At 41.8% G+C, this 25,419-nt stretch overlaps 1 protein-coding gene across 1 annotated transcript in view; it reads left to right on the top strand.

Moving 5' to 3' along the window:
- Window positions 1-20,487, top strand: part of LOC115091186 (NUAK family SNF1-like kinase 1) — a 79,727-nt gene extending 59,240 nt beyond the window's left edge. Inside the window, exons 5-7 of the mRNA XM_029601193.1 lie at window positions 12,793-12,912; window positions 15,887-16,019; window positions 18,318-20,487. Coding sequence (XP_029457053.1) covers window positions 12,793-12,912; window positions 15,887-16,019; window positions 18,318-19,447 — 1,383 coding nt within the window. The 3' untranslated portion in view covers window positions 19,448-20,487. The remainder of the gene's footprint in view (window positions 1-12,792; window positions 12,913-15,886; window positions 16,020-18,317) is intronic.
- The last annotated feature ends 4,932 nt before the right edge of the window (window positions 20,488-25,419 follow it).

Consider the following 25,419-nt stretch of genomic DNA (forward strand, 5'->3'; position numbering starts at 1 on the left):
GAGAAGTCCATGTAAAGACACACATGTGGACTTCTCTGTGTCACACAATCTTTCCTTCCCATCTATATTTTATAATTTTATACATATTTATTAATTGATACAGTTGGCTAAAATGTTAATATTCTTTCTTTAATTTCCTCCCCTTTCAGTTCCTAGTTATTTTTCCTTGTTTTTTGTAACTTTCTCACATCCTAAATATTGTTATAATGTTTTTATTTGTTAAGTTTCTTATTATATTTGATGTCGAATTGGGAAATGTTTCTACCATGTTACTCTCTGCAGTTATTCACATTGTTAATTGTAAACCGGGTTGATGTGATTCATATCATGAAACTCGGTATAATAAAAAATAATAAATAAATAAACATGTTCTTCTTCCCAGGTGAATAATCGAACTTCATGGATACATTCATAAGGTTGTCAGAATCTGTACCCTTAATGATAATATTGCCAGGTCTCATTGGATTAGATTCCATCAGACTTCTGCCTGGGGGTGGGCAAACCTTAAAAAAAAATAAATTAGTTTGACAAACCAGTCTTATTAGTTATTCTGGTTTACACTGCTGCGGATATAATCCAGCTTGCAGCCGTCAAAACTGGAATGCTTGTACAATAAGAAAGTTCAAGGCTATCTGAATTAGTTTGGTAACTACTGTGCTGTCCTTCTCCTCCTCCCCTCCCTGCAAAAAATAATGCAGGTTAATCAAAACGGCAAAGCTGCATCAGAGTTTAAATAGATCCATCTAATTCATAGCCTCCATCACAGGCAGGTTTAGTGCGTACTCCTGAGTCTCCACCTCGGAGCTGTTGAATTTTCCACAGATTTGTTGAGAGAGATTTTGATAAACCTCCCCAGCAAATCTAAAGAAAATCCAAAAACTCTATTAAACCTGAGCCAGTCTAAAATTCACATGCTTTGTATTTAATTTGAATTGTTTGCACATCCCTATTCCTGCCTTTACTAACAGTGGCACACAGAGAGGCAAAGAGCATGAGACGTGACATTGCAAGAAAGTTGAGAGGGGGAAAAAATCAGTTTAAGTTTCAAAAGTTCTTTTCCATGGTTTCATTTGTATTTTGTGTTTCCAGAACAGAGTTGTGCACAGAGACCTGAAGCTAGAGAACATACTTTTGGATGAAAATCTGAATGTAAAGGTAAGTGTTGGCTACCCAGAAGCAACAGTCACATTGTTGACACTTGAAATCGTCGGCTCAGTGTGCTGCGGCAGTCGAAAAAGCAAACAGAATGTTAGGAATTATTAAAACGGAAAATGTCATAATGCCTCTGTATTGCTCCATGGTGAGACCGCACCTTGAATACTGTGTACAATTCTGGTCCCCGCATCTCAAAAAAGATATAGTTGAGATGGAGAAGGTGCAGAGAAGGGCAACCAAAATGATAAGGGGAATGGAACAGCTCCCCTATGAGGAAAGACTAAAGAGTTTAGGACTGTTCAGTTTGGAGAAGAGACGGCTGAGGGGGGATATGATAGAGGTGTTTAAAATCATGAGAGGTCTAGAATGGGTAAATGTGAATTGGTTGTTTACTCTTTCGGATAATAGAAGGATTAGGGGGGTACTCCATGAAGTTAGCATGTAGCACATTTAAAACTAATCGGAGAAAGTTCTTTTTTCAGTCAATGCACAATTAAACTCTGGAATTTGATGACAGGGGATGTGGTTAGTGCAGTTAGTGTAGCTGGGTTTAAAAAAGGTTTGGGTAAGTTCTTGGAGAAGTCCATTACCTGCTATTAATCAAGTTGACTTAGAAAATAGCCACTGCTTTTACTAGCATCAGTAACATGGGATATACTTAGTTTTTGGGTACTTGCCAGGTACTTGTAGCCTGGATTGGCCACTGTTGGAAACAGGATGCTGGGCTTGATGGACCTTGGTCTGACTCAGTATAGCATGTTCTTATGTTCTTAAACAGTTTGGAAAGAATCTGTTGATCACAATCATGGCTTATTAAAGGAATCTTTTAGTGTCTCTGAGCAACCAGCTATCAAATAAAATGTACTTGAAGAGATGAGCAAGAAAAGCACCACCTAAAATTGCAAAAATAGAATAAAATAAAACATCTCACTAATAACCTGAGTTGTTGGGAAGAGTTAGTGGATTATTGTCCAAGATCTAATTGAAGTGATATGGAAACTGTGGATATCAATAAGTCACTGATGACTTATTCCATGAATATAAGGGCTATTTCCATGCTATTGTAGCTAGTCCCTTGTTTGGGTAGTTTACCCACATCCAGGGGTGCTAAGGGTCGGGGTTCAGTCTGGATCGGGAGAAAGAATTATCTTTTGGGACCCCTGGCGCTGTCCATCACAATCTCAGTGTTATGTTTTTGTAAGGATGTGAATTCTGGGCCGAGATGAGAGGTGTCTCCGCCCACAGGGAGGAACCCTGTGAGCCTCACCATCGGTAGGCACGGTCTCAGTGGCGTAGGACACAGCTGTAGATACAGACTTTATTATGAAGGAAGGAAAGGCAGAGCCCGCAGAGCGGGGAATGCAAATAAGTACAGTTCTGAGCAGTGGGGTATACCCAGGGTGATACCACTGATGTGAAAATCTGGTAGTGGCCCGCAGAACGGGGTACGCCAGGAAGTCCCTTCAGACGAGTAGAGATTACCTCAGAAGTACAGATCTGGTAGTGGCCCGCAGAGTGGGGTTCACCGAGGATGTCTGTACTGTAGATGATGATGATGAGCAGACTGAGGTGCAGGAATCCAGAAGTGGATTCTGTAGCTGGTGCGGCAATACCCTGCAGCTCAGGGTATACTGGAACAACTTCTACTGAAGAGTAAACGGTAGTGGCCTGAGGCGTGGGGTACACCGCAGAGAAGCTTCAGTAAAGCTGGTATCGCTGAAGTCTGTAGTCAAGTACTCGCAAATGGTAGTTCCAGGAGAAAGTCCCAAGAAGTAAGTCAGGTAGATATCCAAGGTAGGAAGGCCCTTGGAGGAGCGGATAGCCAGGAACGTGGAAGGGCCCCCGAGGAGCGGGTATCCAAAGTGTCCACATGCCAAGATAGGAATCAGGAACTAGAAGTCCAAGAATGGAGCGGATTCAGCAATGAGGGAACTCCTTGCTAACTCGTAGCAGTAGTGGGCTGGTCATCTTAAGTACAGCAGCGAAATGACGTCATACGGAGGGGATGCCCCCAAGGTTCCCGCCATGACGTGTACAAAGGAGGCCCTTGCGCGCACATCTTTGATGATCCCAGAGACAAGATGGTGGTCGGCAGTGCCCATGCCATCCTGGGGACACCAGGGAGATCGGTCTTGGTTGGCGGAGGCAGCCATTCTTCCTAGGATTGACGGTGCAGGGAAAAAAGAGGAGAGTATGAGAGGTCGCAGCCGTCTGTGACTGACGGGCATAACACACAGCCACAAGCTCACACTCTAGTTCTAGGATTTCCAGAAGATGCCAAATTGTCCAGAACAAGAGCAAAGAAGCCAGAACCAGTAAAAGGGGTAGAAACCAAACTTCAGACTAGTGTCCAGCCATTCAGTTTGTGCACTGGGGTTATAAGAAAAATCAACAGAAGTCCAAAGTGGTGTCCAAAATAAAGTCTTTACTGCAACTTAAAGAACGGCATCAAGGCCAAAGTCCCAAGAATAGGAATCAGCATCAGACAAATCACCAAGACAAAGAAGATGGTTCCTTGTCCATTCTCTTCCTTTTCACTTCTCTCCCTGCTCTTGCACCTTGATCCATAGAAAATATATCCTCACCAGGGAGGGTGGGATAACTAGAATGAAGCTTCAGCATAAAAACTGGTCAGATAGAAAAATATCCCCAAGCACAAAAATCCCCAAAATGGAGAAAAACTGGTCAACTGTAATCCAACTGCAAAAACCTTCAAATCTCTTGAGTTCTTGGCTGAAAAGTCTTAGTCCTTCTCTTCAACGACACTGTTACGAGTTCCCTGGGCAAAAAGATCTCTGATCCAGTCCCTTGGGATACCAGGGGTATGCCCTTCCCTCTGGCACTGCTCGATCTCTTCAAAAATAATCTAAAAACTCTCTTCCCTGGAAACTCTTGCTTGACTGCTTGAATTGCCTTTTTGAGATCCTGGGGAAATATCCAGCTTTCTACTTTCTTTGAGATCCTTGAAGAATCTCTAGCTCTCCAACTCTTAGCCCTCTCTCCAGTCTCCTTCACACTGAGTTACTGGGCATGCTCCAAGGGATTATATTCCCCTAGAATCCTTCCCCAAAAAAGGTGGGATTATAGCACTGGGAGAAATCCCAAAACTCCTCCTACTGTCCCTTGCTGGAAAAATACATGCGGATAATTTTAGTGACTGGCAAAGCTCTGACACACTATTATCACACATGAGCTGCTGGCTATATGAAATTATACACTAGCATCAGGTTCCGTTCTGTTTAAACTGTGTCGATAAATTGTCAGCAAGGGAAGAGTTTGCTTATCAATTACTGGTATAAGGTTTGCTGGAGCCAGCTGGGCAATGCTGTTCCTCTGCATTCCACCTTTGGAATAAAAGACCAAGATGAACATTTAGGGGGATCATGAGGCTGGTGCAGGAATGCTTCTTGATGGGTTTTACCCTCCTTCCTCATATCATGCAGATTGGAGACACAGGGCTTGATTCACCAAGATTCAGGACCTGAAAAAAATCTCTCAACAGAACTATATTTGCAACTTAGGATTTGAACAATATTTATTTACCACTCTAAGAAGAAAAAAAAGGACTCAGAGTCCCAGGATGTCAGAACCCGGCCTTCGTACAGGGCCCCAGCATCGGGCCAGCACCTGCACCGTGGCATTAGATCCCTGATGGATAAGGTAAAGAAACGTTTTGGTGCCTGGGCCTTTGCTTGAGTCTTGGCTGAGGCGCTGGTGTTTGGGCCCGGGCCTAAGCTGAGACTCCAGCATTGCCATGGTTCCTGCTTCGGGCCTCAGCCTATTCCCTAGGTGAGGTGCCCGCCTTGGGCATGGGCCTGGGCTTAGGTTCAACGGGCGATTTTTTTTTTTCTTTGGTTTTCAAAATGAAATGTGAAAGCCAATGAAATTTCGTCGGATTTTCAATCGTTTCATTTTGAGAACGAAACGAAATGAAATAGGAAATTTAATTTCTAATGAATGCACATCCCTACCAATTAGTCCACCGGTTTGCCCAGTCCCTCTCCAGGTCATCAAGCTTTTCCTTCGTTGTGTAGTACTGACTGAGTGGGAGGTCTGTGTGAACTCGGGGGTTCACACAGACCTCCCACTCAGTCAGTACTACACAACGATCACATTTGATATCACTTATGCCAGATAATTAGTGGGTGTAAAAAATAGACAAGTAAATTAGCAAATGTATGTGCCTGTCTTTTAAAAAAAAAAGCAACTTACATGTGTAAATTTGGCTCCACCCAAGAATACCCCTAGACTGCCCCTTTTCCACGCAGTAGATGTGGGCATGAAAATGAAAATATGCAATGATGTTTGACATTTATAAAATACGGAACAGGCAAGTAGAGGCTACTTCCATACATATATGCTAATTTTTATGCATATCAAAGTTCTGAAAATTCACCCCTTAGATTCTTAGACCAGTACTCAGTTGGAATTGTATGATACGTTATTAGTAGGGATTTGCTTCCGTTGAAACAAAAAGGGAAAGTATTTCCCTTCCATTTTCTTTTTAAAACAAAATGAAATAAATACAAACAAAATTTTGTTCATTTTCCTTTGTTAAACAATGTCTGGTCCCTGCCCCCGCTCTCCCCAGCTCCCAAGGCCTTCCCTCCCCTACACTTTCTAACCCCATGAAGTATTTAAAATCTGTTTAAATGGGCCAGGACTGATCCTCGGTTGCTCCTGCTCCGCCACTGCCAGTATTTCAAATGGCACTGGCAGACCAAAGCCGAAGTAGACCTATGTCTGGCCAGCATTACATCATGGGATAGACTTTGGGGTAGATTTTCAAAGGGTTGTGTGTGTAAGATACGCGCGCAACCCCTGAAAACCTATCCCTGCCGCCCCCTGCGCGCACCGAGCCTATCTTGCATGAGACGCGCGTAAGTCCCGAAGGTTCGTAAAAGGGGCGGGAAGGGGGGGTAATCGGGGGGCGTGATGACAGTCCAGGGGCATGTCCGGGGGTGTGTCCTGGGTCAGGAGGCGGTCCGGGAGCAGGTCCGGGGGTGTAGCGACGGTTCGGCGGCAGGCCAGGGGGCGGGCCGGGGTTGGCAGGGTTGGGAACAGACAATTTTTTTTTATTTTGTTCTTCATTTGTTTTTGGGGGTTTTTTTCTGTTTCAAATAATAATGAAATAAACAAAAAAACAAAAAATAAAATGAAACAAAACCAAAATGTCTGTGTATACTCCAAATTATTAGTTTCATCATATGCATGAACCTCATTCTCTCTTTCCATACATGTAGAATTGCTTTCAATAGACTTCAATGGAGAAAGTGCTATGAGCATGCTCCAGCCATGCTGTCAGCTTCAACGGAGGGCAAGAAGCCAAAAATAATCAGCCAACTTCATTCACTACTCTGCAATGCATCATTTAAACATGTTCAGAAGGACTCATGTGGCCCAATTGCATAGGAATCAATGGGGATGGGGAGGAAACAAGGGTAAACAAACCAAAAATACAGACCTTTCATGTAGTGGGCAGAAGTAGCTTTAATATTTAGAACTAAATAATAAATAATGTTATATAGGAGTTAACATGAAACCAGAAACAAGCAGAAAAGTGTATTATCCACATTGCACACTGGCAGGAGTCAGCAGCAAAACAGCAAAAGTCTGCAGAGTGGGTTTTAAGAAGGCTGAATGTGGACGCAATAACTGCCCTGATGAGCCAATAGAAGGGCTTATGCTGCAGAATAGAGGACCCCCATGATCACCTACAGATAAAACAAAAGAAGGACATATCCCCACTCACAATATTCATGTCACACTTCCGTCATAAGGCTACACACGCGGACTCTTTCTCTCCCACCACTACCCAACAGAACTCTGTCTTAAGCCTAACACAACCACACACAGGGCGGTCTGTCTTAATACTGTGGGCATCATGGCAAGACCCAGGAAAATTGCCCATCGCTTCTAGTTTAAAGTGGCACAGAGGAGGAAGAAAGGAGACCTAGTTATATATATATATATATATATATATATATATATATATATATATATATATATACCACATTTTTTTCAGACAGCTTAAACCAAATCATGAATAGTGATACACAAAACCCCATGTGTTAACATCACCTGTATTTGTGGATCGAGTTGTAGTTTGTGAACCTGGATCACAATTTTCTCCATGGATAATACCTGGGTGGATTCATCTGCTCCTTTGGGCTTCCAGCTTCTGTTAAACTATGGTGACACGAGACATCATCGACTACTACCTGGGGTTTTTTCCCCCTCTATTTTATATCCATTCCCGTGCTTATTGCAGTGACAGCCCTTAGCCAAGAACCGTGTACCAGAGCTCATTCCAGAACCCTGCAGTCATGGGCCCTAAAATCAGTTACTAGGTGTCACCGTTGTATGACAGCTGGGGCATCCTCCCTCCCTGGGAGTGTGAATGCCACTTCTGAGGCACCTGGAGCCCTGGCTGATCTGGGGAGCAGATAGATCTGACCACAGGAACTGAACTCAGGCCCTCTGCATATTGTGCAGTGCACTGACGCTAAACTGGCTCCTGAAAAAATTATTTTTTAATCCTTTTCTGGCAAATAATCTGTTGCTCTTCCTATGGTTCAAGCAGCACAGGTCCTTAACGGCTCATCTAGTGCCTTTCTTTTTCCAGAGCAAAAGATCAGCTGTTGCCAAACTATAGCTGGAATGCAAAGGAATGACTTGCCAGCTCCAGCCGTCACTATGCGAGCCATTAATAATATAAACATGCACTTGCTGGGTTGATAAATTGTGGGAAGCATTTAACCAGAATAGAGTCTGCTGCTCAAGTGTGTTTCTGTGCACCCAATACTCAACTATAATTGTACAGAAATATTCTTAAATTTAGGAGGGTTCTAAAAATAGCATGGTGTGGTGATGATTGAGCAACATCCCACTATTCCGTTGGCCTTTTAAGGAATGTAACTAAGGTTGGGAATTGTAGGAAGGAATGTTGGGAATGTCTGTGTTTTAGACTCATCATTATTCTTATTCTAATTTCATAGCCATTGGTTTGCTCCCCTCCTCTGCTGGACAAGGTGATCCCAGTGAGGAACAGGATGTCTTAACATTCCATGCGTCTCTGCTTCCTTTTTTCGTCTAAAGAAAAATAGTCTAGGGGTATACACAGACTTTTTAGTTCATTATGTTTGTGTTTCATTTTATTTTTATTGCGTTTGTTGATTGTTTCCTTTCTTTTCATTTATTTAAGATGAAAATTAAAAAAAAAACAAATAATTGAAATTTAAAAAAAATATTTGAATGTTGGGTCTGCAGCCAAAGATACTCCTGGGTGCCCCAAGCTCTCTTCTGGACCCCTCTTTCTTCATTTTTTGAAAATGGCTTCATGGGGCAGGAGCAATCCCCTTGTCACTCCTGCTCTTCCAATGTGGCTGTTACAAATGGCGCTCACAGACTGAGGCTGGCGCCATAGAAGATGGCACTAGACTGGGCCTGGCTGGCACCATTTTGAATGACAGAAATGAATGATGGCACCAGCTTTAGCCTGCCAGTACCATTTGTACTAAGCCTTATTTGCAGGGAAGGAGCAACTAGGGATTGCTCCTGCCCCATGAATACATTTTCAAGAAACAAGAGGGTAACAGGGTCCAGTGAAGGGCTAAGGAGGGCCTGGAAAAGGGTTTTTGGGGGTCGTGATGTCCTTATTTTAAATAAAACTAAGGAAAGCAAACACAATTCTGTTCCATTTTCTTTCGAAAACAAATTGAAATGAAAAGAGCAACATTGTTAACATTTCATTTTGTTTTAAACAAATGCACGTCCCCAGAAAACAAAACGTGCTCCCTTGACAGTCTGCGCAGCTGTGTTACTGAGCGGCAGAGCTACTCTTTGGGACCAATGTACTAAAGCGTGTTAATGTTTTAATGTTGTTAGTGCATGCAATTTAGTTTCTGCTTGTTAGCTTACAAATGTTTTAAATGCAAACATCTATGCTAATGTGATGCAAAAGGATGCAAAACAGCACATTACTCATTAGCACACAAAAAATAACACACATTAAAATTTGCAAAAGTTAACAGACCCCCTTCCTGGGGACCCCACAGCCAACTGGGTTATCAGGATATCCACAATGAATATGCACGAGATACAGTTGCATACCATGGCAACTCAGTATATGCAAATTTATCTCATGCATATTCATTGTGGATATCCTGAAAACCCGACTGGGTGAGGGGTCCCCAGGACAGGTTTGGGAAGCCCTGCTTTAAATTAAAAGATGTATACTGGTTATTTGATGATTCCATTTTTACCAGTGTGTGATGTGATAGGATATTGGTGTCTAATTTGGATTTAAGATATGTTTTTCATGCAGCTTCAAATAGATTACCCGAGGGAATGGTGAGTTCAATACTGATCGCACCCTTGCATTGGGCTTGGAGGAAAATTGTTACATTTCTGAAGGTGGATGGGCATTACTCTCCATTCCTGCCAATTCAGGGAAATTTGGATTGTGTGCCTGGTTCTTAGACCAGAGGTTTTATGTTCTGGAAAAATCAGCGTATTACACGTTTTGGCAATGCTGCCTTTTCAAACCCTAAAAATCAGTTAGTGTTACGGGATTCCGATATTTTCTCTTATTTGCAATTGCATCACTATATGCAATCCTTGAAACAGGAGACTTTGAATATGAATATTGTAGAAATGTTTGATAAATGTTTTCACACAGAAAGTACAAAACTTTCGCTTCCCCGTATTCATAAGGAGCTAAAGCAAGTAGCCACACAGACTGAGATTAATACTCTAACAGATGGTCTGAGGAGAGTGGCCTTTCCATATCTCAAAAGTCTTTATTGAATTGTTTTAAAAATGTAAAATGTAACTCCTCAAATATGTATATTAGAGAGATGCAGTTCAAAATAATTCATAAAGGCTGGGATTTTCAAAGGCCCGCAGGTGCAAAAATCAGGATTTACGTGTGTGGCCGGGCCTTGTATGCACTGTGTGCATTTTAAAATGGGCCAAACCACGCGCATAAAAACCAATACACGCACAACTGTCGGGCCTCTCCGAGGGGGTGGGCCAGAGAGGCGGGGCGGGAAGTGGACCAGGACAGCGCCATTTTGCGCTATCCCGATTATTTGTGTGTCGGTAGCCGGCAGGCACCCGCAAATTACTTCAGCTCCGGGCCTGAAGTAAGTTCTGAAACAAAAAATTAAAAGGATAGATAGGAAAGATTTAGGGGTCGGGGTGGAGCGGGGAAGAGGTAGGAAGAGTAGGGTTAGGGAATCAGGGATAGGAGGAGACTGGAAGGGAACTGGGGAAGTCCTGATTGTGTCGCTGCTCGTAATTTACTAAAATTCACCCCCCTGCGAGCTCCACCCGCACATGCGTGCGTGGATTTTAAAATGTGGTGCACATGTGCGCACGGCCAACAGATTTTATAACATGCGTGCATCGCGCCCACTTTACAAAATCGGCGCATCCATGTGCGTGTGACGGGAACCTCGTGCACATGGACGCATGCGCTCTCCTTTTAAAATCTACCCCAAAGCTTATATTTCTCAAGTGGTGGCCTTTAAGACATAAATCCCTCAATCTGACCTTTGTTTGAAATGTACAACAGAGAGGCGTACCTTGACCCATGTGTTTTGGGCATATCAGATGATTAAAACATTTTGGAGAAAAATTTTAGAATATGTTGGAACCCTTTTGGGTTGTTTGATTCCCTGTTGCCCAGAATTTATACTTTTTGGGGTGGGAATTTCCAAATTTGTGGGGAAAGAAGGAGCTAGGCTTTTTTTTTTTAATGGAAAATGCTGATACAGGGCAAGAAATCGATCCTGCTAGTATGGCGTGAAGGAGACCCACCCGCTTTTTGGCAGTGGCGTAATGCTGTTCATAATATGATGTCCATGGAATCTCTGGCGGCCCATACTTTTAAATCTGAAAAGAGGTTTTTGGATATTTGGGGCACATACATTCAGAGTCTCTCCGGTAGGGCGCACAGTTTGATCTTGAATACATTGTAATGTGTTAGGTGAAGACTAATAGTGATAGTTGGACCGCTTAGTATTGATGATTACCTTAGTAGATGAGGGGGGAAGGTTAGGTGGTAGGGGGATACATATTTCTGAGATTATTGAGGTCTGGATGCACCAGGTATTTGGATCTCGTGTTGTATATTGATAATGTACAATTGGGGGAGATGGGCATTAGGCTATAAAGGAAATTTAAGCCATTGTTGAATATTTGTGTCAGGAATAACTTTGGTTACACGATGTTATGTTATTAACATTCAGGTCAGAGGCCATATTTGTCTATTTGATGTTTATTTTTGTTATGGTCGGTACCGGCTTTGTCCGCATTATGCTGTATCGTTGCCTTAATAAAGATGTTTTAACTAAATTAAAAAATGTATTACATTGTGATGGAACATAGCCTTATTTACTGGAATCTTTGATGTTTTTCTGGGTATTCAGCCAATCAGCACCCAGGCATTTACAAAAAAAAATGTCTTTATGTGAGCAGAACCGAATTTGTTTCATGTGAATTCTTGATTTTGGGGCTGTCTGCACTGTGGCCAGGAACCGGCATAGAATTAAAACCGTGACTCCTAAATGGATAGTTTTCTGCAGCACTAATATCTGAAAATCTATATATGAATCTGGAGTTTTAAACAATCAATAAAATTCCCAGCTAGGTTTTCTTTACTGAGTGTGTATCAAGGGGGTGGTGGTGATGGTGGGGTTGCTGTACTTTTCTTTCTTTCCTCAGTTGGTTAGGATTATGATGCCATATCTATAGCACAAGCTCACTTCTATCTCCTCCATCTCCTCTATGGTGGTGTAAGATGCATTAAAGGGTCCATAGGAAACCATGGGGCATAAAGGCTGCAGTGATGTGAAACTGGGGAAGATGTTGGTGGTCATCCCTAGTCTCTCCGGTAAGAGAGAAAGAGAGACAAGTTGCAAACCAGGGAGGAGGAGGAGGAGGACAATAGAACTGAGAACTTCCTTGCACAGATGGCCAGTAGGAAAATATGATACTTGCAAGGTTGGTCCCATATTGTGGGATGAAAATGACATGAGCAGTAGGGATTAGCAGTAATCCCTACAATTCACCAAGTTAGTTTGCTGTGCTCCCTAGAGTAGCAGAAACATTTGGATGCATTTTCAGAATTTGTTCTTACAAGGAACCCAAAGTTGCATAAGAGAAAATGGACAGAGATGAACAATGTTCTGTTTTCCCCAGGGAATTCTCCCATTACTTAAACCCAGGAAAGTATGTCCCCCCCCCTTTCCCCACCTCCACCCCTGCTGTTTGACTCAGTGTCCACATCCATCGCTCAATGGTTTTCCTTAAATCCGAATTTTCTTTTTGCGGCACAACTACTGCACAAACAGATATAAAGTGCTGAGTAAGGAGCAGAAAAAATGCAGGCTGTTAGCAGGTTGCTACATGCTCTGTTTGTGTTATAACCCCTTTCACATGCAGAAAGTGCAGTAGTTTGCCCTAACACATGCTAGGGCGAGAAATCACAAGTTGTATCTCTTTTCATTTTGAGCATGGCAGAAGTGCGCTGTAATATCAAGTTTTGGTTAGCACCTTCTTTTCAAAATGCCTCTCTTTCTGATGATTATTTAAATGAAAACATGATTCTTGTTCCACCTCCCCTCTTTTCAGCTTGCAGATTTTGGTCTCTCGAACATGTTCCAGAAAGATCAGGTTCTTGAGACGTATTGTGGAAGTCCCTTGTACGCTGCTCCAGAAATCATTAATGGTTTCCCCTACCAGGGGCCAGAGGTGAGCATTTAATATTTTCAGGAAGTGCAGTGTTCTAGGACCTAGAGAAATGGGATTCTCTAAAGGTTCTGAAAAATTTCAGTGGATCCGTTTGAGGATAGCCCAAAGATGTAGTGCATAAGCTTTCAAGACCACATAGAGGGAGGGTGTTTATTAATCAAGACAGCGAGATGAAGGGACTCAAGTCTGATACTATGGAGTTAATTTTCCAACGTTTTAGTTGCCTAACTTAGGGAATTACAAGCCTAAATCAAACCCTTTGAAAATTGGTTAAGGCTGAGCATCTACATTTAGGGTGGGTTGTTTCAGGGTTGGAATAAGAGCAGGGGAAAAAAGGTTAGGTGCTTAGCACTGATTTTCAGCACCAAGGTCCTAATTTAGATGCCTCAATATAGGAAAAGAAATAGACTAAATTTAGATCCTAAGTTTTAGGTACCTGTATTTAAGTGAATTTTCAGCTGAAAACTCAGGTGACTTTCCAAAGGAGTTACGCATGGAAATGTAACATATTATCATAGCAATTTTCAAAAACCCACTTATATAGATAAAGTGCATTTACACATATAAAATCCAGTTTTAAGGGTATAAATGCTTCAGAAAATCAGGCTCATTGTGTGCAAATTTGGCTGAAAATATCATAAATTTAAGGACCTAAAATTTAGGTACCTAATTTAGGAACTGAGCATTGGCCTGTATGATCAGAAATAATGATCCCAGAGTAGACTAACATTTGCTGCTTTATTTCTGTAAATGATCTTTGGGATAGCAGCCCAGAATGTCAGTTTTATAGTACAATAACATGATTCTGCTGTTGTTAAGCAATGGTAACCTTCAGGCAATTAGTGATCAGCTGAAGGAATGGAAGCCCTTAACCAGGCAGGGCATAAGGAGCAGAAAATTGCCCCATTCAAAAAAAAAACCCCCGGATTTCTTACCAGGCAGTGAAAGGGGCACCTCCTCCTCCACCCCGGCAGCATTTTCTTCTAAGCACTGCTTAGGCTGAGTAGCAGTGTTCCATTGATAGGGCAGTTTTAGAGGGATGGGAGGGGCAAGCAATGCAATTACCTAGGGCCCCAGCACCAGAAGGGGCCCCTTTGGTGAAACTGAGTGATGACATTCAGGCAGAGCTTCAAGGCATCTGGAACTGGCTGGGTCTACTCCTCAGTTTCTTCTCTGGGTCTCTGTGTCTCATGACAGCCCTACCCATCAGACCCACCCCTTTAAAGTTGCAGAAGTGGGCCAGTGGCATTCAAAGTCCTGTAGAATCACCTCCAGCCTCCTTCTTCCTCTCATGCTTTCAAGAGAGTGGATCCAATTGGATGCTGCTGCTAAGACTTGAGTGATCCATATCAACCAAATTGTTCCTTAGTAGGGAGGAGCTGAACATATTGTAAACCTCACTCAGGTGATCTTCAGAAAGTCACGGGGCTAAGTCTCTGTAAATATTGATCTATTTCTTTTAGCCCCATTAGAGGATTCTCTGAAAAGGGAAAGGATAAATCTGCAAGGCCTTGGGGATTATATTTCAGTCCTCTTCAGAGAGTCAGTAAAGGAACTGGACACTCCAGCTGCAACATAAACTTTACTGAAGAATTAGTTCAAACATGAAAAGTACAGCACTTGATACAAATCTCTTAGATAAAATCCATAAAGCAACTGAACATAGAAAATCTGTGAATCTGAGATCCCTTGAACGAATCCTCAGGGTCTCTTCTTTATGCTTGGATAGAATGTGAAGCTTCTCTGGGTAAATCTATAAACATGAGGTTCTCCTATCCCAGTCTGGTTCTCCTTCACTATACTTGGGATCCAGGCCTGGATTTAGGCATAGGCAACATAGGCCTAGGACACCAAATATCCTGATCAAAGAGGAGCCTACATGTGGTTGCTTTAGGGCCATGTGCTGGCACAGCTTCAAAAGGATGCCATCAGGGCCCCAAAACCTTAAATCCAGCCCTGCTGGGGTCCACTCATTGATCTTGAACTCTCTCTCCAATTTTCTCCTCTTTATCTCCCGTATACCTTGAGGGCACCCTTTGCTATTTGTGAACATCCGTAGTGGTAGTTCAGATGCTCCTCTTTCCTCCTAGTTAAGGTACCAGCTGAGTATTCAACTTTTCTTCACTAATTATTGGATTGGCAAGGGATTCCATTAGACTGAGGGGCACAAAGATGATTTAAAAAAAAAAAGAAAAAAGAAACTTCTCTGCACTTTCTGCTCTCATGTGAGGAAGGGTGAATAAAAATTTCCTCTCAACAGAAATCACATCGAGTAAATACAGTAACTCCAAAAAATATCACAAGTGATGCATTACCAACTATTAAGTGTGAAATTGGAAATTCATCTGTCTTCTTTCTAAGACTCCTCAGCCAGTACTTTGGGTCTTTCCTTTACAAATGAAAGAGAAGTGAAAGGAAAAGTTCCTTCTCTCTTTAAATCCACACAGACACTAGGGGGTCACTTGATTTTATGCAAGCAGGAACAAGCCAGTATAGCAGCCTCTGACATTCCTTTACGCTACACTGTCCTGACAAGACTGTTAGTGGAGTCGATATTCATGTTCAGTGGGCCGATGACTGCGAAAGTTACCTGGATATTCAGTGGAACATACCTGGATAAAGTTTAGGACCAACTATTTTTCTGACATGATTTACACAGCTAACATTAGCCAGGTAGCACTGAATATCTGCGCTCATTGCCTAAAATGTAAACACATCCTACAAAGCCTCCATCACCACCTCATGTTAGCTGGCTAAATTTTGTGAGATAATGAGTTACGCAGACAGCAGAGGGAAATATTCAAATCTCAGATTTTGTCTGGGTATCTCCAAAAGCTACCTGGAAAAATCCTTGGAATATCAACTTCTTAGAAGACAGACTCATGAAAAACATTTGCAAGTTCACCTCTACTTATGTCATATTTCTATGCCACTTACTCTGTGATTTAATGTTCTCATGTTCTGCTTTCTTTAGGTAGACTGCTGGGCACTGGGAGTCCTACTGTATGCATTAGTTTATGGAAGCATGCCATTTGATAACAGTAGCTATAAGACTCTTTCAGAGCAGATCAGTAGTGGAGAATACAGAAAACCTCCCCATCTCTCAGGTATAAATGTACAGCAAAATGGACTAATGTATTTAATATACAAAATCTATAGTATATATAATGCCATATATGCTAGGGGGCGGATTTTCATACTCCGCGAATAGGCCTACTTTTGTTTGCGCTCCAGGCGCAAACAAAAGTACGCTGGATTTTAGTAGATACGCGCGGAGCCGCGCGTATCTGCTAAAAACCTGGATCGGCGCGTGCAAGGCTATCGATTTTGTATAGCCGGCGCGCGCCGAGCCGCGCAGCCTACCCCTGTTCCCTCCGAGGCCGCTCCAAAATCGGAGCGGCCTCGGAGGGAACTTCCTTTTGCCCTCCCCTCACCTTCCCCTCCCTTCCCCTACCTAACCCACCCACCCGGCCCTGTCTAAGCCCCCCCCTTACCTTTGTCGGGGGATTTACGCCTCCCAGAGGGAGGCGTAAATCCCCGCGCGTCAGCGGGCCTCCTGCGCGCCGGGACGCGACCTGGGGGCGGGTCCGGAGGGCGCGGCCACGCCCCCGGGCCGCCCCGGGCCATAGCCACGCCCCCGGAACGCTCCCGACACGCCCCGAAAACGCTGCGCGGTTCGGGCCCACCCCCGACACGCCCCCTCCGAAAACCCCGGGACTTACGCGAGTCCCGGGGCTCTGCGCGCGCCGGTAGGCCTATGTAAAATAGGCTTACCGGCACGCAGGGCCCTGCTCGCCTAAATCCGCCCGGTTTTGGGCGGATTTAGGTGAGCAGGGCTCTGAAAATCCGCCCCTAGGTGTATAATGTCCTCACTGGTTTGTGACTGTCAATATTGGTATATGATTTATGGCATTGATTTTGATGACTCGATGACCTTGCATTCAATAATATATACATAGGAGCACACTCATGTACATATTCTGAATTGTGTTCCTTTTACAAAACAAAATGACATAACAATCCCAGTGCATCATTTTTAAGAAAGCAAATGCTCTACTTATGGAAAATATGTAAATTTGCCGTGGGTTTTTTTTTTTCTTTAAAATAGTGATTTCAATAAACACAGTTTCTGTGAAATTAAAAATAAAAAAAAACCTGATAGCAGAGCTATGTTCTCTTTTCTGTTTCTTCTTGTACCACCAATTAGGGAATTTTGTAGAGATGTGATGTGTTTGAAACAAAAGTGTACAATAGGATGAATGAGTCCATTTTTGTTTTGTTTCAAACAAACAGAAAAATAAAAAAATAATGAAAAATGTGTGTATTTTTTATTTTTGGGAAACAGTGCATGCTATTAACAAATAGCGCACACTATTTGCTGACAATGTGTGCTATTTGCAAATAACATGCACTATTTCCTGAAAATATAAACCCCAGAAAATGAACAAAAAAACCCCTCCAAATCTCCCAAAAGTGAATTAACACAATGGAAATGAAAAACATGAATGTGCACATCCCTAGAATTTTGAAGTGGCACTTAACGGCAAAGGAGAGGAAAAGGCAGGCTGTGGATTCACTGGCCATTGTCTTGGTTCCTATTTAATTCTTCAGGACCCATGTTTATTTTTGTTTTTTGGGGTATTTTTTTAACTCAAAACCAAGACTATTCTAGAGCAAAAAAAAGCTCAGGCAATTCTTCACCTTTAAGGGATGCCCTGCTCATCCGAACTTTGCTATGAGTAGAAAACAGTGGGAGCCTTTCAATGGTGGACCCAGTGTTGTTGATGATATAAAGACCGTAAAGATATTAAAGAATGGTACCCTGGTACCTTTGAAGATTTGAGAGGAGATGCAAACTGTAATTGATTAATGTCTGCTGTACCATAATCAGCATGAATTCATATGGGCAGTCTGCCCCCTAAAGCAGAGGTACAGGGGACGAGGAAGAAAATATAGTGATGGCATTTATGTTGAATTGCTGTGAATTGAACTCTGTAATCTGTTACTGCATAGTCTACCTCAAACTGAAGTGAAGTCCTTTGGAACAAGAATTACCTGTATAGAAATGCAATTTGTGTTACTGGGAGAGTGAAGGGTGAAAGAGTTTCCCAGCAGAAAGTTATAACTAAAAGATTAAACTGGTAGGCCCTGGAACCTGCCTAGAGAAGCCAGGCTACACATCAAAACCCGAATATTTACTGTATATAAGAGGAAAAAGGACTGAAGACACTGTTGTATGAATCACTGTTTCACTGTTACTGTATAATGAAGCATTCTGACCAAGCATCTGTTTGCCTTGAGACTATTGTACTCTGTCACGAAATGGTCTTTTGTACTTTGCATGCCCAATGCAGAGCTCTCAAATGCCTGCATTATAATAAGTAATTTTTATTTTTTATTGGCAGGGGCCTGTGGTCTGATTGACTGGATGTTGACTGTTAACATAAAAGGCAGAGCAACAATTGAGGACATAGCAAACCACTGGTGGGTGAACTGGGGTTATGATTCTACAGTGTGTGAATGTAATTCAGCACAGGAATGCCATTCCCCACTACTGGCTCGCTACATTGATTGGCAGAACACATCAAGCTTTGAAGAAAATGGGTGTCACAGGGAACAAGAGAAGATAAGTTGTCTTCAACCAAGAGAGACAAAAAATTCTGAAGTATGCCTTAGGAAGTCTAAGAAGGAAAATGATATAAAGCACTCCCATCATGATACAAGCTCTAAAGTGACCAGTAAGAAGCCGAAAGGTATCCTTAAAAAAAGGAGCAGCTTTGACAGTGCCTTTTTTTCTGCTAGTTTCTCTGAAAGTCTCAATCAAATTTGTGACCCAGTAGGGCAGGAATTATGTGCACCAGCTGTAGAACATGCAAGCACTTTTGGCAAAGCTGAAATAAGTCTTGAATTAACTTTGAAAATGCCCAAGAAAGGGATTCTCAAAAAGCCTTACATGAGGGAGTCTGGGTACTCTTCTTCTCCTGAAAGGGGAATATTCTCTGACTGCCCTTCAATCAAAGACAACAGTACATGGGAAAATATGGAAAGGTCAAAAGAAAAGATCCAACGTAGAAAAGGAATCCTGAAACGGCATGGAAGGTTTGCAACCAGCCTGGACTTGCCTGTTGACTGCTCAGTACTTAAGTTGTCAGACTCTTTAAATGATCTGATCCTCTGTGGCGGGCAGACAGCAGACAGTCCAAGCCGACCTTCAAGTGTAATCAGTGATGACAGTTTTCTCTCCTGTGATTCCTTTGACCTTCTCGACATGACTGCCTTAACCAGGAGGCAGCTGTTTGCTTGTGCTGCTCAGGGTGTTGTCTACAGCTCTGCATCAGAGGAAGAGGATCCAGGAAGCATTTTAGATACTAGTCAATTCTCTGACTCAGGGAGGGAATTGGAGAGTCATGGATTTCCCAGCAGGAGTGCATTCGTGGATGAATTTAGTGATTCCACTAGCATTTATAACCAGGCCAAAAATATATGTGATTGCCTAAAAGAGAAAGAAAATAGTAAGACTGAATGTGAGAGCTAGGATTACTTCTCTTTGGTAATAAGGAGGGGCAAAATCTGGTTACAGTCAGAATATCAGACTGAAAGGGATGAAAGGCATTAAGTAACAGGCCCTGGATACCAATACATTTTAGAACATCATCGTAGTGGAGTTGGATTTTAGATCTGATTACTCACCTTGCCAAACCCAAGGGCAATGCGAGTTACAAATTCAAGTACAGTAGGTATTTCCCTGTCCTAAAAGACTTACAATTTTCAAAGAGTTACACGCATAAAAATTAGCACATGTGCACGTTAAAGAGCCTGTAGTTGTGTAATCAGTGAAAAAGGGACGGTCTAGGGGAGGGGCCAACAGTTACATGTGTAAGTTACCATTTTAAAAGACACACACGTACATTTGGCAATTTGTGTAATTTTACACCTGTTAATTATCTGGCATAATTGATAGTAGACTTGTTTATTGTTTACTACTGGCTGAGAGGGACCCTCAAGCTGAAGAGCCAGGAGGGTCTTGACAATCTGGAGAAGAACCGGGTGAATTGGTGGAGTAATTGGTAAACTGGGTAATTTCAAATACGCTCCAATGTTTTAAAATATGCAGATTTACACATGTAAATTGTATTTTATGCAAGTTCTTCTTTATTTTCACATGTAAAATATAATTTTGCATATTTTTGAAATAGGAAAAGTTTGCGCTTTCAATGCATTGCATGCATTTGCGCATATGTTCTGGGGTAAAGATACGTGCATTTTATGAAACACGTGGGTTATAAAATACAGTCTTAGATCTATGCGCATATATGCTACCTCATGTAGTTGTTTGAAAGTTACCCTCCCTGTTTGTACCTGAGGCAGTGGAGATGAAGGGCTTGCCCAAGGTCACGAGGAGCATCAGTGGGAGAAGCAGGATTTGAACCCTGGCTTCCCTGATTCTCAGCCTGTTGCTCTCACCACGAGACAGCTACTTCACTCCATACTGTTCATTATTATACATCAAATGTCTCAAATTCTGTAAAGCATAAAAATATGCAAAGAAATACCAATAAAATTCTTTCTGCTGTTTTAGGTTTCACACTTATGTTTTTGGCCCCGGAAGTTTTTTCTCCTGCTCCTTTGGGCTTTCTTTTCAGTTGGAATCAGGGCTGGGATCTAGCACCATGAGCTTTCATTCACAACTACCCCTACTTTATATTCCCCTCCCAACTCATTTAGCCCAGTAATCGTAGACAGTTTTCAGCCGAGGGCCATGCCCCAGGGCTCCTCCTGAAACCCTGAAATTGTGGGCTCTAAATACAGCAACTAGGTATCACCATTGCTTGACGACTGAGATTTCTTCTCTCCCACAAGGACTGTGAACGCTGCCTCTGTGGCATTCCCAGCCCTGGATGGCTTTGGTAGCAAAGTCCTGGCCTGGAATTGACCCCCAAATCCTCCACATGGCAGTGTGCAATGCTTACTACTGAGCCACCACACTGATCTTAGGTCTTAGCTATTTTGATAAGCTTTTTGATGTGCCATGTGACAAAGAAGATTGAAATAATATAACAGGGAAGGGAAAGGTGGCCTGCTCTATACATCCCATAATGCATTGCAGGTGGTGCTTTTATTCTGTACAGATTTCAGGTCAAGCAAGAGAGAGCATTATATAGACTGTTTGGTACTGTTATCAATATAGGAAAAGCTGAAATCTTGGTAATAGATGACTGTCTCTGTCTACCAAGAAAGAAAATAGTTTGTAAAGCTAACAGGAATGACCTGTTTTTTGGTCTGCCCTGAACAGGACATTCAAAATCAGTCCAATTTCTGCTAGTGCTCTGTGGCCCAAGAGCTGTCGTAGAAATGGGGGCAAGTGTGACAAAATTAAGTAAATCAGAATAACAAAATGCATGCAGGCAATACCAGGATAAGCAGAAATCCATTTTAGGTGTCGAGGTAACATAGAAAAAGAATGATGAGATAGGTTTTATAAGCACAGTAAACAAAAATGTGACACGACCACAGTGATGATTATAGCAAAGTTTAATGCAGTTGAGAACAAAAGTGCATGGCAACAATTGTTACTTCTAAAAACACCATTCAGAAAAATACAATTTACATGTTGCAATAAAGAACAGCTTGCAGCACACAAAACTTGAAGGTGTCTTCTAAATTGATTATTATTTAGGAACAAAATAATTCTTAAGTACTTTTGAGTCAAAGGGAGGCAGCTTCCCCCTGTCATTGTGGTCATACTGAAATATTGTGAAAGCGAGTCTGGATTCCAGAGTAACCCAGTGGGCTGCTGTGAGCCAAAAGGAAGCCATCAAAGCAAACGTGGAAGTGCCAGTACATTCCATCAGAATGGAGACTGTGAATAAGCAGGAAATAAGAACAGAGCAACTCAAGTGTCATCCTTAGTCTGTGCGATAGAAGATCACTGCTTGGCACTGGACTTTCTGGAGCCACCAATAAAGGACATATAACACTCCAAGTGTATTTTATCTTGAATTTTCTTCTGTTCTGTCAGCTATGGCATTCCCTTCGCATCAAACTCTCTCCCTCTTCCCAGTGTTACTTTCATATTTGAGAGCAGGGATAGATATAGTCTGGCACATGGCCTGGAGAATAACAGTTATCCCATTTTGAAATATCTGTGTAAATTTATATGGCTGTTGCTTGCTTATAATATCAAATTTTCTAATAATATAAAATACCAGTGTTCCCTCAAAAGCATAATGATACATAGAATCAGATGGTGTCATATCATGCTAAAGACTGGTACATTGTTGCATACCCATACGCCCACATTTTTTCTATTAATCCAGATTTACCCATGCAGTTCTGTAAATCAGTATTCTGTATTTGAGTGTTTTATCTCCTTTTTCCAATCACACCTCCTGACTTTGAAATACTTAAATGACTGTTGGCTATTTCCTTTCAAATTCTAAAATCTTTAAATTTCATAGTGGTATGAGTCAAAATTGGTCTGGCCTGATGTATGTTATAGAGTCAGCAGCCCCAGACATTGCACAACAGTGACACCTACTGGCATGACTCATGTTCTGGAGTGACCTGTGGTCTGTGACCCATGGTGGGCAATTAGACATAACCAAAATGTTTGCAAGTTATCTATATACTTTTCTAAATTAGAAAATGTTATACCCTAATGGCTCCTATATATATTTTTTTTTAACTCTGAAAGAATTAGGATAGGCAAGGATTCACTGGCTAGTGTGGCATATGGATCTTCAGAGATCCTTTGAGCTTTTTAATAAGGCTTAAACTGGTGTTAAGTGTGGCAAAACACACATTGGGGCATGTAATTGCAGTTATGGATGAGAGTAAACCCAGTATTTTCATGTTATTACATGCCAGAATCTTTTCATGCTATAATGTACAGTTGTTGTGATATAGCATTAAGTAAAAAAAAAAAAAAAAATACACAATGAACTAAGTCTGATGTTGTATTTTTTTTTTTTTTCCTATTCCATGCATGTGAGGTAAAGGATTGATAAGGTAGATCCTATGAGGACAATTTTTCACTGTTTTACATAGATGAACCCAGTTTTACTTGCATAAAAGAGCCTTTGGAAAATGCACCAGCCCCCAGGTTGGGTGAAAGCAAGCACGGCCAATTCTTGTACCTATCCATGGGGAAAAGAAGGTGGGGTTAGGTCAGGGGACGGAAAGTTCTTTCTTTTTTAAATCTCTGCATCTACTTTCCCGCGCATACTTAAGGAGGTGCAAAATCCACAAATACTTTTACATCTATGGTATACAGGTTGGTGCGCTTTGAAAATAAGCTTGCAGATCCTACAAACTGCCCAAGGATTCTGAAAATTGTCCCTAAATGCTTTAGAAATTGTTTTCAGGGTGAAGTAATTTTCTGCAGCTGCACTACTGGGACTCTTTCGCAGATTCTTTACACATTCAGGCTGATGCAATACCATGTGCTCTGGCTAGCACACAGGTTAACCCACGGTTGGAAGTGCGATTTGGATGCACATCCATAACCCCTGATGCAATAAGGTGATCAATACATCCAAATCACGCATCCAAACAGTACACAGCTAATAGCACTCATCGCATGTAAATACCATGTTGATGAGGCTATTATGTAAAAAATAACCGTGCACCCGACATGCAAAATATAACCCTTAAAACTTAACACCAGCCCTAGAGCTGGCTTTAGTTCTTCAAGAGCCCCAAAAGTTTAACAGAAAAACAGAAAATACTGCTTTTCTGTGGTTCCCCTGACAATATCATGGTGATTTTAAGTTGCAGGTACCACAGAAAGCAGCAACATGAAAAAATAAAAGAAAAACAAATGTCTCAGCAATCAGGTACACAGCCACTTCTCCTGGGCGCCCCATGCCGAGGAGGCGCCAGGGACGCACAGTTTCCCCTAGCGCCTCCTTTTTAATGCAGCGGCTCATTAGCCTACCGCAACCCGTGCCGGAGGAGAGGTGGATGGGTGTGCATTAGGAAAGCAGGTGCTCAATCATGAGCGTTTGTTTTTCCCGTGTGGATATTGCATCAGCCTGATACAGCGCTCTCAGAGCCAGCTCTCAGATACTCAGTGTAGTCCTTTTAGCTCTTAATTGCTGTAGAGGTTGACATCTTTGTAATGGCAATTCTGAAACCAGTAAGTGAAAGCTTAAAACTACACCGCCTTTATCCCTAATGACTTTGTGATAATTTGACAGTAATGTGCCACTCACCATAGGAATAAAATATTAACAATTCATATTACTTTCCATTGTAATACAAAGGATTGTTTCTGTATATTTTTTAGGATTTTTATGGAGGCCAGTTTTGTCAAAGGATATTAAAAACAAAGAAACAGCTATTGTAAATGTTTCATTTCTAATATTTATGTTGTTTAAGAGTTGCCATCTTTAATTCACTGCTAGCTGTGTACTTCACATTTACAGCTGTATAGCTGTAAAAGAAGCGAGTTAACTTTGCTAATATAATCTACAGCCCCTGATGATACAAATAACATGTAAAGCAGAATAAACACAGTAATCAGAGCATGACTGCTACAGAATGTAGGCTTATTCATTGTGTTTGTGTGTCTGTGGGCATGCATGAGTGGAGGGCTGCAAAGAAACATGCACAAGGCAAAAACATGGGCCTCAGGTTTTCAGTCACACTTCTACAGAGTATTGTGGACAGCAACAAAGATTTGTCTCCAAGATTTTGAATATGGGAGGACACTTGCAGAAGCATCTAGCTGCATTAGTAATACTTTAACATGGGTAGATTGCCCATTTCAAAATTGCCTCCTCCCATTCCTCCAGTGCAGCCCGCAGTGTCATGCTTCATGACATGCATGCTTATTGCTTTTAGCTGCACCAGAAAGGGACAGGGTTATAGAAGGGAAGGGAAAAAAAGCACAGAAAGTTCACTTTGAACCCCTCCTGGGTACTTTCCTGTATGGACTTTGCACCTGTGTGAAAGTGGGCACAATGCCCACAGGCACATTTGCATCCATGGCCCGTGCCAGTTTTCAAACAGGAACTCCGCAGCTGCTTATTTAAATTAATTTTTGAAACATTTCTGTATACAGTTTTCAGATTCCTTTTAGAGAAATCTAACCTCACTTCTTTCTTTAAAGAAAAACAAAACAGGAAGTGTTAATTAATATTTAAATGTAGGTTTTGCTTTCCTAAAATTCTTGTCCTTTATATGTGTGTATTATATGTGTTACTGTACACTTTTATATTGTTAACTACAGAGGAACGAGTTGGGATTAGGTAGGTAGTATATCAAATCAGATAATAAGAATAAGAATAATGCTTGTTTAAAATTTACCACATGTGAAAGTGTGACATCTGTGGCCTTTAGTGTGTTCCACCTTGATTTTCCGTGGAAGGAGCACTTCTGTGGGTGTAATGCGGCAGCAAACAAATCCATAGGAGCGGAAGAGGAAGATCGAATGGAGAGATTAAGAAAAAAATCTCAAAGTCTAAAACAAACTTGCACATCTCAAAATGATTCTCAGACTTCTCA

This window comes from Rhinatrema bivittatum, chromosome 4 (genome assembly GCF_901001135.1).
Source record: "Rhinatrema bivittatum chromosome 4, aRhiBiv1.1, whole genome shotgun sequence".
NCBI classification, from domain to species: Eukaryota; Metazoa; Chordata; class Amphibia; order Gymnophiona; family Rhinatrematidae; genus Rhinatrema; species Rhinatrema bivittatum.